This window comes from Equus asinus, chromosome 5, assembly GCF_041296235.1.
Source record: "Equus asinus isolate D_3611 breed Donkey chromosome 5, EquAss-T2T_v2, whole genome shotgun sequence".
NCBI classification, from domain to species: domain Eukaryota; kingdom Metazoa; phylum Chordata; class Mammalia; order Perissodactyla; family Equidae; genus Equus; species Equus asinus.
In genome coordinates, this window is record NC_091794.1 from 104282016 (window position 1) to 104300045 (window position 18030).

Consider the following 18030-nt stretch of genomic DNA (forward strand, 5'->3'; position numbering starts at 1 on the left):
CTGTAGACTCTGTTATTCTAAAGAAATTGCACAAATAAAATAAGAGTAGCTCAGCCTACTGGAGTGGTTCCCAAAGTATGTTCCCTGGACCAGCAGCATCAGCATCGCCTGGAAACTCGGTCAGAATGTGGCTTCTCAGCCCCACCCCAGCCCCACTGATCCAGAAACTCTGCAGGGACGAGACGGATTGGGGCTGAGTGATGGAACGCGTGTTGAGCGCAGAGAACTCCTTGCATCCAGGCTCCAGGTGAATAACATGCCCCCGAACGTCCCCATCCTCGTCCCCGGGACCTGTGAATATGTTAGTTTCCATTCAAAAGGAACTTTGCAGACGTGATTGAGGATTTTGAGATGGGGATGATCCTAGACTATCCACTGTGACCGAAAGGTCCCTGGGAGGGGGAGACAGAGAGGAAAGAAGATGCTGAGCTGGCGGCTCTGGAAACGGAGGAGGGGCCGTGAGTGAAGGAAGTCTCCCCAGAAGCTGGAAAGGCAAGAAAACTAGAGCCTCCAGAAGGGTCGCAGCCCTGGGGACGCACTGTGGACCTCTCCCGAGCTGTAAGAGAATAAACTGGTGTCGCTCTGGGCCACTGAGTTCATGGCATTTATTGCAGCAGCAAAAGGAAGAGAAAACACCACCTTTCTGGGCCTTTAACAAACCTGCCAAACTCCTTCCCGACTCAGAGGCGCACGCGTGCTGCTCCTGTGGCCGACACCCTCTCCTCCCTCCCCACCGGTCCTGGACCTGGCTAGTCCCCCTCAGCGTTCTGGCCTCAGCCCAAATGCCCCTTCCTCAGGGAAGCCCTCCCTGACTAGATGATGTCTCCATGCCCCGTCATTGCTCCCATGACCCCTCTGTACTTCAGCACACCCCACCAATCTCCCTCATGGCCCACCGGCCCCCAAGGCCCGAGTTCTGTAAGCCTGGCCCCCAACATCTCTCTGTCCCACGAGTATTGGTTTAAGGTCCCTCTCCTCTTCTGGCCTGTAGGCTCCATGAGGCCAGGGCCGGGCTCGATCATGCTCCATGGACGTCTGTGGAATGAACGGCTGGCTGTTGGAGGTGTGAGGAAGACCAGCTTGCTCCACCCACAGCTGCCACTTGGAGCTCTTCTAGCACAACCTTCCTCTCTTCCCCCATTCTTCCTGTCAGTCATTCATTCAGCAAACATTTTGCAGCACGTGGAGCGTGCCAGGCTCTGACTTCACGGCACTTTGAGCAGAGTAGAGAAGACAGCATCCTCGCACAGACTCTTGGAGAAATGTGTGAACGCACTAGTGTCGGTGCCAAAGGAATCTGAAACAGGAGGCGTTGGGTCAGCAGGCACCCTTGAAAGGGATGGCACTAACCCGGAAGTCCCCCATGTTGAATTGGATTAGTTTGCAGTATAAAATCACCTCCAGCCACACAAGTGTGCCCTTGAGTGCAGCAGACCCAGACGTGCCCAGCTGGTCCCCAGGGTGTCTGCCCGCATTTCTTTGAGGAGGCAGTTTTGCACGAGGCTAAGCGTGCCTGCTCTGTGACCAGCCTGCCTGGGCTCAAATCCCGGCTGTAGGACTCGTGACCTCGGGCCGGTCAGCTCATCTCTATTGCCTTCCCCCGTCTGTAAAACGGCAACGACATTTACAATCCCCCCTCTCGGGGCCCCTACTGTGGATGATGGTGCTGAAGAGTCAATGAGATGATTCCCTTTAGGTCCAGATCCTGGCTTGTGGTACCTGCTCAACCCACAATAAATATTAACTTGATTGTTTTTCTTGCTTTTTTTTCTTGATTATTTGCTGGTGCCCAAAATGTAAGGAAAAGACTCATGGAAGAATAGTTCTACCCATTAATTTTTCTGCAAAGCAGGAAAACAGCTGTTGTTTGTTTGTTTTTAGTGGCAGAACACGCGAGGTGGGCTGGCAGAACCACACAGCCACGTCGGTACCTCTGGCGGGGATGGAGGGCCGGGCTGGAAAGAATGGAGAGGCAGGAAGGGGATTTCCTCTCTGAAGATGGCAGAAGGAATCGAGGGGGCTCGCTCTGAGTCAGAAACGGGAGAAGCTGAGCTCTGGAAAGAAGAAGGGGTCTTCAGGTGTCAGGGTGGGTTGGGGCCTGGACACGAGGTCCACCTTGGAGCAGGGGTTCATGGGGCACAGCTGGATGGAGACTCCCAGTGCAGAAAGAGAGTGGAACGTAAGGAGCGGGGTAGAGAGGAGCCCCCAAAGAGACAACATTCATTCATTCATCCAGCCAGTGATTACAAAGCACAAGTCTACACAGAGCCCTGTGGCTCCAGGAGTGACTGCGAGCAATTCAGGCAGAGGTGCGAGGCGCAGAAGGGCCGTTCAAAGAAAGACCTGCTGGAATTGTCCAGTTCTAGGAGTTGGCGAGAATGGGTGTTGTTCTCGGCCCGAGGCTGGCCTCCACGTCGAGTGGTGGAACGTGCCTCAGGGACTCGTCCTGGGCGAGGTCAGCGCCAAGCCCCTGGTCCAGGACAGCGCCCAAGTGTCAAGGGTCCACCCTCATTCCAACACACTCACTGAAAAATGCCCCGTCCCCAAGCTCCCAAGAGGATCCCAGGGCTTGGAGGCGGAGGGGAGATGCCGCGTGTCCTCGCCTCCTCCCCGCCCGCAGCTTCAGAAGCCTGGGCACCGTGGCTCCTGAGTGCTGCCCTGCCCGTAACCACACTGACCATTCCCTGGAGTTTTCAAGGTGGGTCTCGTAGTTGGGTCCGTTTTTCCCACTGGATCAGACACTCCTGGAGGCTGTGTACCAGGTTGTAAGAACTTGAAGGAGTCATGTTACCTCTCTGCCTCAGTTTCCCCTCATGTGAAATGAGGTCTGTCTTCTGTACATACACGGCACTCCACCATGCCAAAGAGCTTTAATTGTGGCGTGGGAAAGAAAGGAAGCTGTGGGTTTGGAGGAGGGCTGGGAACCATAAAACACACATCATGATTCTAAGGGCCTCTCTGATGGGCCGGATTAAAAGCTCTGGGTGTATCTGCAGCCGCCTGCTCTCTGGCGGGTCCGATGGTGCGGGGGCTCTCCAGTTGGTTCTGCCTGCACTGCCGGTGGGGTGACAGTTCTCAGAAGTGTGGGACAGGGTGCAGGCGAGGGGGGGGGACCGGGATGGCATGCTCCCGCTGGGACAAGGCACACAAGGGTGGTCTGGGGTAGGAGGAGGTGTAAACAGGCTCCCTCGGGCCAGCCACGGGTTTGAGCCATCTCTGCTTCAGCCGCTCGTGGAGTCCGTAGTTCGTAGGGGGAGCTGCAAAAGAAACCAGGGCTCAGAGGAGGAGGCCTGCCCGGCGGCCAGGACAACGGGGGCCCTGGAGGGTTTCCCATCCTGCTGTACGAGGACTGGGCTGGCAGTGCCCCCGAGGGAAGAGGGCCTCAGCGTGGGGCTCCCTGTGTACTCAGGAGGGAGCAGACTCTGCTGCAGAGGCGTGGAAAAGTCAGCGCCACAGCCTGGCTGGCTGGGTGACGCTCCCGCCCCAGCAGGGAAGGGAGCCATGTGGGCTTGTGGGAGCCACCTCAGGGAGCAGCCTGGCAGAAGGACTGGTCTGTGACAAGCAGCTCACTCTCCGGCCTGTGTCCCTTTGCCTCAAAGGCTAGGACTGCAAAAAGACGGCTGCAAAGGATGGGGTAGCTTGAAATGTAACTCAGAGCAAGACACTCTCCAAAGAAATCCTTCTGAGTCTTGTTGCTGCAGGAAGGACACAGTCCACGCTCCTTATTGTGGCCTGAGAACCCCTGCATGGTCTCCCTCTGCTCCTGCCTTGGAGCTTTTTCACTTGCTATTCTCTCCCTGGGATGCTCTTCCCCCCAGCCCCTGCATGGCTCCCTCCTTCTCAACTCTCTGCTCAGGAAAGACCATCTCTCCTGGTTCCACCCAAAGGAAAGTCACAAACACCCGCCTGGCTTTCTGCCCATTACCTCTTTTCCTCATAGCACATAGCCTGGGCCAAACTTCCCTTATTTACTAGATCTTATGTTATCTTATGAATTAACAGTGTCTTTTCTGTCTCCCCACTGGAATGTCAACTCCCTGGGGGCAGGAATTCTTCCAAGTTTGTCACTGCTGTGTCCCCAAGTGCTACCGCAGGGCCTGGCACCTGGGAAGTCATCAGTCCCTGTTTATGAATGAATGGCTGATCTGAGTGTGCAGGGGCGTCACTCCCCGCCACCTGTGCTCCAGGTAAACATGCAGCCGTGGTGCCCAGGTGAGGGCTTCATCAGCCAGCAGACATTACCCCGTCAAGGGCAGAGGGCAGGCAGCAGCCCTGGGGGTAAATAGGACTCTCTGTCCACCCTCTCATTCCAATGCTGTCCTGGAGCTGGGGTGGCCCGTGAGGGCCCTCCCTCAGCCTGTGCAGCTGTGGACCCCTTACAGCCCAATACAGGGGGAGATCCTGAATTATAAAAATACCGAGAAGGGGGAAGTCGGCTTTCTCTGGGAGCCACAGCAACTTGTGTCCATTCCAGGTGCGGCGTGGGGGCAGGCCCGGGTTATAATTATGCCGGTTGTAATGGTCATCGTACGTGCTGATCAGATGGCGGTGCGAGGGCTCTTGGTGGTGGGTGATCAGGTGTTTGTACGGGAGCCCCTGGAAGGACAGACACGGTGGGCATGTTACCCATCAGAGCAAGGCATCCACCTGGCCATGGATGGAGACGGAGGCTGCCCGCCATGGAGATCTGGGTGCTGATGGAGAGGGGGCCTCCAAGGGCTGGTGGCGAACGTGGCTGCCTGAGCCCTCGAGGCCAGCAAACGGGAGACACGCTTGTCTGTCCCACCCTGACACAGCTCACCTTCAAACATACGTCCCAGCTTAGCTGCAGTCAGTTCCCTGTCTGAGTGGTGCCCCGCCTATGCCAAGCCAATTCATCCATAGAATGAGCAATGGGGACACATTAAAATGAAAGTGGGGACACCGAGTGAATAGAAAGAGTCAGAGCCACCTTGTTGCTCCTTTGGGATCTGAAACTACACCCTTCGATTTGTCTCGAGTCTCATCCATCCAAGCGCCTATTTCCATGGCAAGTGAAACATGCTGAATACCAAGCCTGATGTATGCACCTTGTATTTCAATCCGTTACTATGGGAAGAGTCGGAACGCTCCATAAATCGCCTTCTCTTGCAAAGGATTTACGGCTCCCTCGTCTGGAAACCCAGGGAGCGATTTCTTTGGTGGGGAATTATTTACAGGAGAAGAAAGCTATGTTCTCCTTACTCAGGGACATTTGCCTGAATCAGCGCTGTTCCTAAGAAAATCCTCTTGACCCTGGAAGGGAATCCTGGGGGCCTGCGCTGATTTACAGGGGAGGATAATGTGGATTTCCATGCCCGTCCTCTTGTCTGGAACAGACAGGGAGGTCTGTGTCTGCCGTGGTGTGGAAATGCTGGCTACACCCAATATTTCAAGGGATGGCTCCATAAATAAGTCAGATCACAATGCCAGAGGGAGTCAGGGGGGATGGGCACAGACATTAAGCAGGGGTTTCCGAGATCCACATCACCAGGTGCCCGGAGTACATTTCCAATGCCAGGGAAAGCAAGATGGAGGGGTTCCCATCAAGCAAAGGAAGCGCTGAGGAGGCTTCACGGTAGAGAAAGGAGAGGGGCTGAGAGGGACGTTCGTGCTGTTTCTCTTGGCGTGGGGTGCAGCCCAGCTGTCTTGATTATGTGCTCAGGATTTTTGTTTTCAGCAGGTAGGGTAAGGTGACAGACATAGAGACAACTGCCTTTGAGAGAGCAGTTTATGACTTACAATTCCCAAGAGGAGGGGACAGGCCACACCGCACAGGGCCACACGGAGAAGCAGCAGGTCGGCCAGGAGGCAGAAGTCGCAGGGAGAGAGCATGACCCAGGGCCTTCCCTGTGGTTCCCGAGGGAAGGTGTGGGCAAGGGAGAGTAGACAAATGTGAGAAGTTTAGGACAGCGTAGTTTGAATAATTTCAGCAGCAGGCTCCAGGCTAGAGGGTGTCCGGCGGTTGGTGCCAGGCCCTGGAGGGATTTGGGGCGGGGGGTGCTGGCGTGCTGTGGGGGCCTCAGACAAAGGAGGGGGTTGGGGTATGGGCTCCGGACGGATGGGTACGTCTGCGAGGTGTGATGCAGGCAAGATGCTTACTCTCTAGGAGTCAGCTAGCCCTGGGGGCGGCGGTCTCTCCAGGATTAGCAAGGCCCCTAGGAGATCAAAGCTTCATAAGATACAGAAAATACAAAATGTGATTAATACACCTGCTGAGGAAAAAAGCGCAGGAAGGGGTCCTCCCTGGAGGAGGGTAACCCCATCTCTCCACCGTCAGTTTGAAGAGCAGATGCAGCATCTGCCTGAGAAGGGAGAGGAGTGGGGTGGGGATGGAGACGGAAGGGGAAGCTGTGCTGTGGGAGGAGGGCCAGGAGGAGGCGCACAGAAGACCGGACAGTTGAAGCAGTCGTGTGCACGTCGTGCCGTGTCCAGGGTCCATGGCACACAACAGGCCATGTGAAGAGAGTCCTTAGGAACAAATATTCCATTGCCTCCTTCTATTTTGTGCGTGTTGGAGGGAGGGGTCTCAATGTGAACCAGACTATACGCATGTGGAATGTGTGGCTATCCCTTCATCGGGGTTTGTAACGGGTCCAAAAGTCTTTAGGAAAGGGCACCCAAAGTGTATCGAGAACTAGGCTAAGTGCCTCACGTACATTGATGGCGGGGGCCGGGAGCCCCAGATCATAGGCTCTAATTCGACTTTCTTATATTAAAATGCATTTGGGTCTTCAGTGCACACTAATGGGAAGCTCGGCAGCCCCAGAGCATCAGCATAGTCCAAGGATGCCAGTGTGGTCCAGAGATGCCAGTGTGGTCCAGAGATGCCAGCGTGGACCAGGAATGCCAGCACAGAACTGAAAATCTGGCTCTGTTTATCCTGACATGGATCCCCAAATGCAGAAAACAAAGCGTCAACTCTAGGAGATGATGACAAGGGATCTGAGGAGATTCCGTGCTTGATTTTCACAGCAGCCCCCTGCTCAGTCCCTTAGCAGCAAGCTACACCGCTTCGGACCTGACACTCACCACCCTGGGCACCCTTTCTCTGAAAATGAGGGCGCAAGCCGAACAATCTCTTGAGTCCCTTCCAGCTCTGAAATGCTCCCATTCCGACCGATTCCACCCCTCATTCTGTGCCTCCCTGCCCCCACCCTGAGTTTAGGCAGATGTAGGGTTAGGTAGGGTGGGAGTGAGGGGCATAGAAGTCACCCCCATGAGCAGCGAGCTGGCAAAAGAAGCAACCTGGGGGACATCCAGAGCGTGGTGGGGGCAGGGCATAGCTGTGCACCCGGTGGCTGAGCACCTGCATGCTTGTTCCCCCAGGGCAAGCCTGGCGGACACCACCGACAGGGGCTGAGGCAGGAGGAGGCTCTCCCTCCTGTTCCTGGAAGGGCCAGAGTCTCTGAGCCTCTGGCACACTCTCGCCTAAGTTAGTAAATGTCTCGGATGCCTGGTCTTGGGTGTGGGGGCGTGTCCTGAGTTGCAGTGCCCTGCTCCCTGCTCTGGGGGCCTGGGACACAACGAGATGCACGGACAGGCGCTCCACGAGGGACAGAGTGCTGAACGGCCCTTGACTTCCCAAAAGAATAGGAAGCAAGGCATAGATGACACAAAGCACCGTCCAAACATCAGCAACCCTTCTTTTGGAGTCCCTTATATGATTCCCAACTCTATTCACCTTAATTTGATACCCACTTTTTTTTGTTTGTTTCCTACATCCTTTGCCTGTTTCCTGTTGGAAGAGTACGGAAGAATGGGGGAAATGATCCAGGAATGTTCTGGGATCCCAGGTGAGCGGAGCACCACCAGCTTGAGATTACACGGATGGAGCACTCTTCAGTAAACAAGGGTGAATGCTATCGGCAGCCCCACTGCTGGGAGGGTGTTAAGGCGAGTCCTCCTGTGCTCCCAAGAGGGAGCTGGGCCCGGAGGAAGCTTGCTGGCCGTGTCTCCTGAGCGGTGGGAGGGGCCCAGCGGAGTGTGGGGCCCATCCCTCTTACCTCAATTCTCCTCTTGCCGTACCACCTGGAGATCTGGTCCGGTCTGTGGCCCGGGAAGGGCACGTACTCTTTTCTGTAAATGCACTGGGGTGTTTTCTCCGTGGCTTTGGTGAACTGCAAAAGACCAAATATTCAGGAGAACTTGCGCGACGCCCCTTCTCAAACTTCAGCTGCAAGTTTGGGCCGTAGGAAGCTGGGCAGAAAATAGGGAAACGCGGACTCCGGGGCCTGCTGCACAGCTCAGGCTTCATTTCGCCCCCTCCCTTCCAGCGCTGGGAAGGGAGTGTGCTCAGGGGCTCGGCACCCCACCATCCGCAACCCCTCGGGAAAGCTGTTCTGGCGTCACCTGACCACTTGTCACGGGCGACACCTGTTCCCTCCCTCATGTTCTCTCTCCCGCTCCTCCCCTCTGCTTGCCTCCCCCCTTCTCTTTCTTCTTCGTTCCTTGCTCTTCCCAACCCCACTCTCTTTTTTCCCAATTATGTTATGTTTTCTGGTCGATTTTTTAAAAATTTATTGTGGTAAAATATGCATAACAAAATTTACCATTTTCGCCATTTTTAAGTGTACCGTTCAGTGGCATTGGGTATGTTCACATCGTTGCACGACCACCACCACCATTCATCTCCAGAACTTTTTCATCATTTCACACTGAAACTCGGGACCCATTAAGCAACAGCCCATTCTCCCCACCCCCACCCCCTTAGCGCCTGGTAACCAAGGTTTACTTTGTGTCTCTACGAATTTGACTACTCTGGGTAACTCTCCTAAGTGCAAGCATACAGTATTTGTCTTTTTGTGACTGGCTTATTTCACTTAGCATCGTGTTTTCAAGGTTCACCTACATTGCAGCATCTGTCTGACTTTTCTTCCTTTTTAAAGGCTGAATAATATTCCGTTGTATGGATACGGCAATTTTGTTCACCCATTCATCCACTGTTGGATTATTTCTACATTTTGGCTACTGTAAACAATACTGCTGTGAACATAGACGCACAAATCTCTCCCATCAAGATCCTGCTTTCAGTTCTTTTGGGGATGTACCCAGAAGAGGAATAGCTGGGTCACATGGTTACATTTTCGAGGAACTGCCATGCTGCCACACAGTGGCTGTACCATTTTACATTCTCACTAACAATGCACAGAGGTTCCAATTTCTCTATATCCTCACCAACACTTCTTGTTTTCTGGTTTTTTGGTAAAAGCCATCCTAATGGGCGTGAAGTGGTGTCTCATTATGGTTTTAGTCTGCTTTTCCCTAATTGTTAGTGACGTTGAGCATCTTTTCAGATGTTTATTGGCCATTTGTATGTCTTCTTTGGAGAAATGTCTGTTAAAGTTCTTTTCCCATTTATAATTGGGTTGTTTGTTGTTGTTGAGTTATAGGAATTCTTTACATATTCTGGATCCTAATCTTTTATACATGTAAGATTTGCAAACATTTTCTCTCATTCCACGAGTTAACTTTTTACCCTGTTGGTAGTATTCTTTGGCACATAAAATTTTGAATTTTGTTGCCTATGTTTTTGATGTCATATCCCGGAAATTGAAATCAAACACAAACTTGGGTTTGTTTATCCAGCACATAGCAAAGCCAATCTCCGAATCATCAAGATTGTCACAAGGAAAGCCTGGTGCCTTCGCGTGAGGTTTATCTTGGATCTTTGGTGTCATCTTCGGCCTGTGTTTTGTCTCGTGAGACTGAACCTCTTTTTTCCTTGACCATCTGGACTTTAACTTTCTGGAAAACCAACTCACTCATCATGTACTAAGGAGGAACAGCAAGAGAGACCTGGTCAGTCTTAAGCAGCGGTCGGTTGTTAGTAGCTGCGTATGTGCATGCACGGCTGTAGGTAGCAGTTTCTCTCCATTTTTTTCTTTCTTCTTCTTTTTTTTCTTGCTCGAATCTAGAGAAAATTTTAACCCATTCGTTCTCAGTCTCAAAATCATCGCCATATTCAATGTCATGAAGTTTCTTTCTTATGTTTTCTTCTAAGAGTTTGATAGTTTTCTGTCTTATATCTCAGTCTCTGGTCCATTTTGAATTTATGTTTGTATATGGTGTAAGGTAAGGGTCCAACTTCATTCTTTTTTTTTTTTTTTTTTTAAAGATTTTATTTTTTCCTTTTTCTCCCCAAAGCCCCCCGGTACATAGTTGTATATTCTTCGTTGTGGGTCCTTCTAGTTGTTGCATGTGGGACGCTGCCTCAGCGTGGTCTCATGAGCAGTGCCATGTCCATGCCCAGGATTTGAACCAACGAAACACTGGGCCGCCTGCAGCGGAACGCGCGAACTTAACCACTCGGCCACGGGGCCAGCCCCCCCAACTTCATTCTTTGCCTGTGGATAGACAGTTTTCCCAACACTGTTTGTTGAAAGACAGTCCTTTCTTCATTGGATGGTCTTGACATCCTTGTTGAAATCATTTCACCAGATATGTGAGGGTTTATTTCCGGGCTCTTTATTCTATTCCATTGGTTTTATGTGCTTTTATGCCAGTATCCCATTATTTTGATTACTGTAGCTTTGTAATAAGTTTTGAAATCAGAGAATGTGAGTCCTCCAACTTGGTTGTTCTTTTCAAGATTGTTTGGACTATTCAGAGTCTCTTGAGATTCTTAATGTATTTTAGGGTGGATTTTTTAAATTTCTGCAAAAATCATCACAGGGTTTGCATTGAACCTGTAGATAGTTTTGGATGGTATTGATGTCTTAACAATATTAAATCTTCCAATCCATGAACACAGGATATCTTGTCATTCATTGGTGTCTTCTTTCATTTCTTTCAACAATGTTTTGTAGTTTTCAATCTGTCTTTTGCCTCCTTGCTTAAGTTTATTCTTAAGTATTTTGTTGGTTTTTTATGCTATTGTAAATAGAACTGTTTTCTTAATTTCATTTTTAGATTGTTAATTGTTAGTGTATAGAAATGCAACTGATTTTTGCATGTTGTTTTTTTTTCCTGCTTTATCTCCCCAAATCCCCCCAGTACATAGTTGTATATCTTAGTTGTGGGTCTTTCTAGTTGTGGCATGTGGGACGACACCTCAATGTGGCCTGACGAGTGGTGCCATGTCCGCGCCCAGGATGCAAAGCGGGGAAACCCTGGGCGGTCACAGTGGAGCCCGAGAACTTAACCACTCCACCACGGGGCCAGCCCTGCGTGTTGATTTTGTATCCTGCTGTTTTGCTGAACTTGTTTATTAGTTTTAACAGTTTGTGTGTGTGTGTGTGTGTAGTCTTTAGGGTTTGGTACATGTAAGATCATGTCATCTACAGAGATAATTTTCCTTTTTCCTTTTCAATTTCTATGCCTTTTATTTCCTTTTCTTGCTTAATTGCTCTGGCCAGAGCTTTCAATACTACCTGGCAAAACCTAGCATACTTGTCTTGTTCCCGATCTTAGAGGAAAAGCTTTTGGTCTTTTACCATGGAGCATGACGTTAGCGGTGGGCTTTCCATAAACGGGCTTTATTATGTTAAGCTAGCTAAATGCTAAGTAGAATTCACCAGTGGAGGCTTCTAATCATAGTCTTCTATTTGGGGGAAGTTTTCCTTACTAATTCTAGGTCTATTAGGATTTTCTATTTCTTCATGACACTTTCTTCAGTATATACTATTCTTCTTTGACTCTTGTAACAGTTTTTGACCCAAAGTGTATTTTTTATGATACTGGTGTAGCCACCCTGCTCTCTTTTGGTTACTATTTGCATGGGATATCTTTTTCTGTTCTTTCACTTTCAACCTATGCATGTCCTTAGATCTGAAGACAGCGTCATAGATGCCATATAGTTGGGTCCTGGGTTTTCTCCTCCATTCTGCCAATCTGTATCTTTTGATTGAGAGTTTAGTCTAGTTATGTTTAAATTAATTATTGTTAGGGGAGGACTTAGTTTTGCTATTTTGTCATTTGTTTTGTGAATGTCTTACAGGGTTTTTTTTATCCCTCATTTTCTCCATTACTGCCTTTCTTCATGTTTAGTTGATTTTTTCCAGTGACACGTTTTTATTTCCTCCTCATTTCCTTTTGTGTATATTCTGGAGATATTTTCTTTGTAGTTATCACGGGGATTATATATAGCATCCTAAAGTTAAAGCAATCTATTTTAAATTGACTTAACTCATAAATATGAAAACCCTACTTCTTTACAGCTCTGCCCCCTCCCATTTCATGTTATTGACGTCACAACTGACATCTTGGTATATTGTGTACCCATTTACATGGATTTATAATTATTTTTATGCATTTGTTTTTTAAACCCTGTAGAAAATAGCAGAGTTATAAACCAAACTTACAATAATCGTGGTTTTTATATTTGCCTATGTGTTTACATTTACCAGAGGTCTTCATATTTTTGTACGGCTTCCAGTTACTGTCTAGCACTGCTCCATTTCAGCCTCAAGGACTCCTCTTAGCATTTCTTGTAGGGTGGGTCTAGTGGCAAAGAATTCCCTCAGCTTTTGTTTATCTGGGGATGTCTTAAGGTCTCCTTCACTTTTAAAGGACAGTTTTTCAGGCTATATTATTCTCAGTTGATAGTTTTTGTTTTGGTTTAAGCACTTTAAATAAATCATCATACTGCCTTCTGGTTGGCAAGGTTTCTGCTGAGGAATCCACCGATAATCTTATAAAGGCTCCTTTGTATGTGATGACTCATTTTTCTCTTGCTTCTTTCAAGATTCTCTCTTTGTCTTTGACTTTCAATAGTTTGATTATAATGCCCTCTGTGTGGGTCTCTTTGGATTCATCCTACTTATAATTCGTTGAGCTTCTCCAATTTGTAGATCTGTGTCTTTTTTAAAAATTTGGGATGTTTTCAACCATTGTTTCTTCAGATGATCTCTCTGCCCCTTTGGCTGTCTCTTTTCTCCCACAATGTGTATATTGGCCTGCTTGATGGTGCCCCACTAGTCCTTAGACTCCATTCCCTTTTTTTTTTTTGCTACTCAGACTCAACAATTTCAAGAGATCTGTCTTCAAGTTCTCTGATTCTTTTTTCTGCCTATTCAAGTCCACTGTTCAACACCTCTAGTGCGTTCTTTCAACTTAATTATTGTATTTTTCAGCTCCATAACTTCCATTTGATTCCTTTTAATAATTCCTGTCTTTTATTGATATTCTTATTTTGTTCATAGATCATTTTCCTGATTTCCTTTAGGTCTTTGTCCGCATTTTCCTTTCGCTCTTTGAGCATATTTAAGATAGCTGTTTTAGAGTTTTTGTCTAGTATTTCCGATGCCTGTGTTCCTTCAGGGACCATTCTTACTGGTTTATTTTCTTCCTCTGAGTGGGCTGTGTTTTCCTGTTTTTTTTGTATGCTTTGTGATTTTTGTGGATGTTGAAAATTGGGCTTTTGGAAAAACAGCCACCTCTCCTAGTCTCTGCAGACGGGCTCCACCTGAGGGAAAATCTCCACTAACAAGCAAGGCATGATTGGAGCCTTGGAACCAGCCTAGCGTGAAGGCTTCAGTTCTTCTCAGGACTTTTCTGAGCACGCATCTTGCCTGGGCCTGTTTGTGTGTGTGTGTGCGCGCCTTTTTATTTCCTCAGTATACATGGCTACTTTAAAATGCCTTCATTTTCCAAAGTGTCTCTCCCCTGCTTCCTCTTAGGGCCATAGATGTTCTGTCGTGTTCCTCTACCTGGAATCTCTTCCCCTGGACATTTGCAGGTCCCCTGGCTGCTTCACTGGCTGTGATCACTGCTGCTTTCCACAGCTTTGCCAAGCTTGAAATGTGGACTCTGCTGCTTTTCCCCATCTGAGCTCTGAGCTGGACAAAACAGAGGCCAATCCCTCAGGCAGCCCCCAGACAGGTTAGAATATTGCTCCATTCCTTCTAGTTTCCAGGGAGGGAAGTGGAAGCTGGGCCACTGCTTCCCCCACAATGCCCCATGCTGTGCTGAGGAAGGAACGGGAAAAGGGTGAGTAAAAATACCATGGAATTCCTACCATTTTGAATGTGGCTTTTTCTAAATTGGTTGCTGTAGACCTTTGACTGTTTACAGAGCTCCTATACGGTTATTTTAGCTAGTTATTTTTTTTAAGTGTTTCTGAGAGAACAAGGACCTGGAGCTTCTTCGTCTGACATCTTTCTGGTATCACTCCAACTTCGCTCTCTCTATGCCATCTCCTCTTGATATAGAACGGGTCCATAACATCCCTGGGTGCTGCCTCGCCCACAGGAGCCTGGAGGGATCGCTCAGCCTGTCCTTCTTGCCCTTGGAACTTCCCTCAAACACACCTGCTCCCTAAACCAGGCCAGCTACACTTAGAGCTAACAATGGCCACAAGGCCTATTGGGCCAGAAGAGCTGTAAAATGCTAATGTCCTCCATGAAAACTGCCTATTCCAGTTCTCAGAAGTCACCACCAACTGTCCCCACATTTACATCAAAGCTACCAGTTCTATATCACCCTCTTTTCCTTGCCCTTTTCCCAAGCAGACATGAGGATGTCTAGGTGTTTCTGCAGAAAGTTAAGTGGCTCAGTCTTGATCACCACAAATGAAGACATTCAGTTCCAAGTAGGCCACAACAGGCAGATATTTCGTGATGGCTTTTAAAGAGCATGGGAATATTAAGCGCCCACTGGTTCTGTTTTGAAAGTAAAAACTGAAATGCACAGACAGGGCAAGGCTGTGGAACGGGGGCCAAGGAGCAGCAGCTCACTCCTGGACATCAGTGCAGGGAATGTCAAGTCTGCCTTGGTAGCTAGCACATTCTGGGGAGGGCAGGCCAGGGAGAGCAGACATTCTCCAAAACAAGGCATAGAGGAATTACGGGCAGGGAACATCAGATGCCTAGAAACACTCTGCTGAAAACCGTACTGCAAGGCACAGCTATATTGGCGCTTCTGCTATTGTGTTTTCAAGATATAGTGGGGACCTTGGTGACGGCTTGAATGTGGCTCCCCTATGTAGAACACAGAGATCCTGATGCCACGTTCTTAACGTGCAATCATCTATGGCCCGTGGTTTAGAAGTAGTAATGACCTCGCTCCTACCTCTCCCTGCCGCTCTTCCCTCTGAGCCCCTCCGTCCACCTTCTCTCTCTCCTTACCTTCCTCCTCTCTTCCACCCAGTTTCCAATGAGCACTCTGGTTGAATACTTGGTCTCGATCTTCCAGCTTGGAGTCGAGAGTGACTGCGGACTTACTGCAGTCAACAGCTGCATGGTAAGGATTGGCCCAGAGTTTCTTTGACTTGACACAGTTTAAGGTTTCGGGGATAAGGAGATGTTACGCAGTTGCTAAGTTTGGGATGCCTTTTTTTCCTTCCCAGCCACCCTTCTGAGTGAGTAGTAAGATGACACCCTGCCAACTTCACACAATAAAAAGGCCCAGAGAGTCCTCTTTCAGTGTCCAGGAAGAGGGGACGTGATCTTGGATTCCCTACTGTTGACTGTCTCCATGGTGATAGACTCTGAGTATAAATATTCTCCTGCAGGGAGCAGCTGATTCTTCAGGAGCAAAGTTGACCCCACAGAGGCAAATCAAACCGACCACTACCACCACAGAAGCAAGGGCTGGAAGGACCTGGTCTCCGTGTTGTCACCCATGAGAGACATCATCCTTGCTGCATTTTTACAACTAGGGTGAGTCGAGATGCTGGCGTTCTACTGCTACTTAACGAGTACTGATGTGCCAGGCCCATGCAGAGACATTCTTTGCATGTACTCAGTCATTTAATCCTCACAGCAGCCCTTTGAAGCAGGTGCCATTATTGTACCCATTTTACAGATGAGGACACTGAGGCAAAGAGAGATTAAGTAGCTGTTTAAAGTCACACGTGTGAGAGCTGGGATTTGAATCCACTATGATCCAGGCCTAGAGCACTGGGTTCCACTCACTGCCTGGCTGCCTCTTTGCCTTGGGCTTCCACCAAGGCTTGAACGGATACAATAGGCCTCATGTGGTTAGTCTTCATTCATTCATTCCACAATCATTTTACTGAGCACTTGCTATGTCTTGGGCACTGAGCTGGGGCTGCAATGCATCAGTGAGTGGACCAGGGTCCCATCCCCACAGAGCTCAGTCCAATGGGATAAAGGCCATTACCTTGTTTATTCATTAAACAAAAAACATCAGGACCCACCTAAATATCTATCAACAGAGGGCTGCTTCAATAAATTGTGGCACATCCATGTAATGAAATACTCTGTAGCCGTTAAAGAATGCTGACATAGGGAGATGCCTGGACCCACGGTGAAGTTCAGGAGCAGAACCGTGCGGTCCTGCTTGCCTCTAATGAAGACAGTCGATTGCAAACAGGCAATTCAGAGAAAGAGTTTTCCAGTGGCCTTTAAACAAAAATAGACCAACTTCAGGAAACGGTATATTCCATCTTGAAACTAACCATGTGGCAGGGAAAGAACATGGAAGATGCACCACAGAGCAGAGCAAATCTCTATTTGGCAAGGACCACAGTCCAAGCAGGGCTGGAGCCAAGAAGAGGGGCTGGCCTTCCAATCAAAGAGCAGGGGATCCACGTGTTCTGTATAATTCCATTCTGAAAAAAACTTTTTATTGTAAAATGCAACACAAACATGAAAAAGTATATTAAAAATAAATAACATACAGACAAATGAATTCCAGTGAAGCAAACCCCCACAAAGCCAGCACGTAGGTCAAGAAGTAGAACACTGCCAGCACCCCAGGAGTGCCCCACTTCGGTCTTTTCTCTTCAACCTGACTTCTAATCACTTTCTTGCTTCTCTGTATATTCTCAGCACCAAAGGCTGTGCGTTCTTAAACACTAGTGCTCAGTTCTGCTTGTTGATGGACTTTGTATAAATGGAATCCTATAGCATGTGTTCATTTCAGTCTGGTTACTTTTCCTCAAAATAGTTGCTGTTTTTAAGATTCACTCGTGTTACATGAAGCCATAGTTGCTAGGACTTTTTCTACACGGTCCATGTCTCCTGGTGCCCACCCACATATAGCCATTTCTCCAGGGCAGTAGTTCTCAAACTTTTCAGTTTCTTAAAAATTATTGAAGACCCAAAGGGCTTTTCAAAATGTGGATTATGTTAGTGGTCCTGGAGCCAGGTCGTACCAGCTCATGAGAGCCAGTTTTGCTCATCTCCTCCCAACATCACCTTCTTTCAAGTCACACTGGCAGATTGGAACCAGTCATTGCAAGAATAGTCACACCACAGAATTGGCAAATGCTCCATATCAGGGTGTTTGTTTCGGTTTTTTTAGAGAGCCAACTTATTAGCATGCCACAGGTCATATTCATCAATATTTATCATATTAGAAATTAAAAGTGAAAAAATTTTAAAATTTACTTATTAATATGAATTATATCCATATTCATATATTTATTAATATTTAATAATTGCAAAATAAGCTCATTGCATAACATAATTCAATTTTTATGAAATATAATTCTATTTTCCAAACAAATTTTAATTAATTAAATATAAATTTAAACTAATTAATATTTTAATATTTTAGAATAGCAAACTCATTGCATGTAACTTATTGCATGTTAACCTAATTTAAGTTTTTATGGAAATCAACTCTATTTCCAAAATAACAAATGTAGTGAGAAGAGTTTTTATGTTTTTACAAATCTCATTAGTGTCCGGCCTAATAGCGGAAACTGGATGCTCACACTGCTCCTGCATGCGACCTAAGGTGGTGTGTTGTTCTGTTTAAAGGAGAAAATCCAATCTCACAAAGATGTGCACTTACAAGAGAGAGAAGCATTGTAACAGCCTCTGCAGCCGGATGTGGATATTCTTTGATCCCACACCACAACCCAGCAAGTGGTAGCTTCTTAAAGGTTAGTTGCAATGTGGACTCTCAAACTAGTCAGTGAGCTCTTTGAGCTGTTATGTTAAAACCCACTGACTGATCTGTGCTTTCAATAGATCTTTTGTCTCTTCACGGTTTGTAACATCATGGTGGTCATTTGGAAAATACTGGTATCCTGCGTTGTGCACATCTTCCAAAAGTTGACATATTTCATTACACAATATCAAAAAAATCACATTTGCTAAT

General features: G+C 48.0%; 1 protein-coding gene across 1 annotated transcript; it reads right to left on the bottom strand.

Moving 5' to 3' along the window:
• Nucleotides 1-2832: 2832 nt before the first annotated feature.
• On the bottom strand, nt 2833-15356 carry CFAP107 (cilia and flagella associated protein 107). Its single transcript, XM_014836262.3, has 4 exons — nt 15084-15356; nt 8025-8138; nt 4419-4596; nt 2833-3257 (listed from the first exon to the last, which is right to left on the bottom strand). Exons 1-4 carry the CDS (start codon nt 15195-15197, stop codon nt 3076-3078), a joined length of 588 nt encoding a protein of 195 aa, XP_014691748.1. The 5' UTR covers nt 15198-15356; the 3' UTR covers nt 2833-3075.
• Nucleotides 15357-18030: the final 2674 nt, after the last annotated feature.

Coding starts and splice junctions, on each gene's coding strand:
- CFAP107 (XM_014836262.3), bottom strand. CDS start 15,197: ATGCAGCTGTTGACTGCAGTAAGTCCGCAGTCACTCTCGACTCCAAGC. Junction 4,597..8,024: donor ACGGCAAGAGGAGAATTGAG/GTAAGAGGGATG, acceptor CTGTCCTTCCAG/GGGCTCCCGTACAAACACCT. Junction 3,258..4,418: donor AGCCGACTTCCCCCTTCTCG/GTATTTTTATAA, acceptor TTTCTTTTGCAG/CTCCCCCTACGAACTACGGA.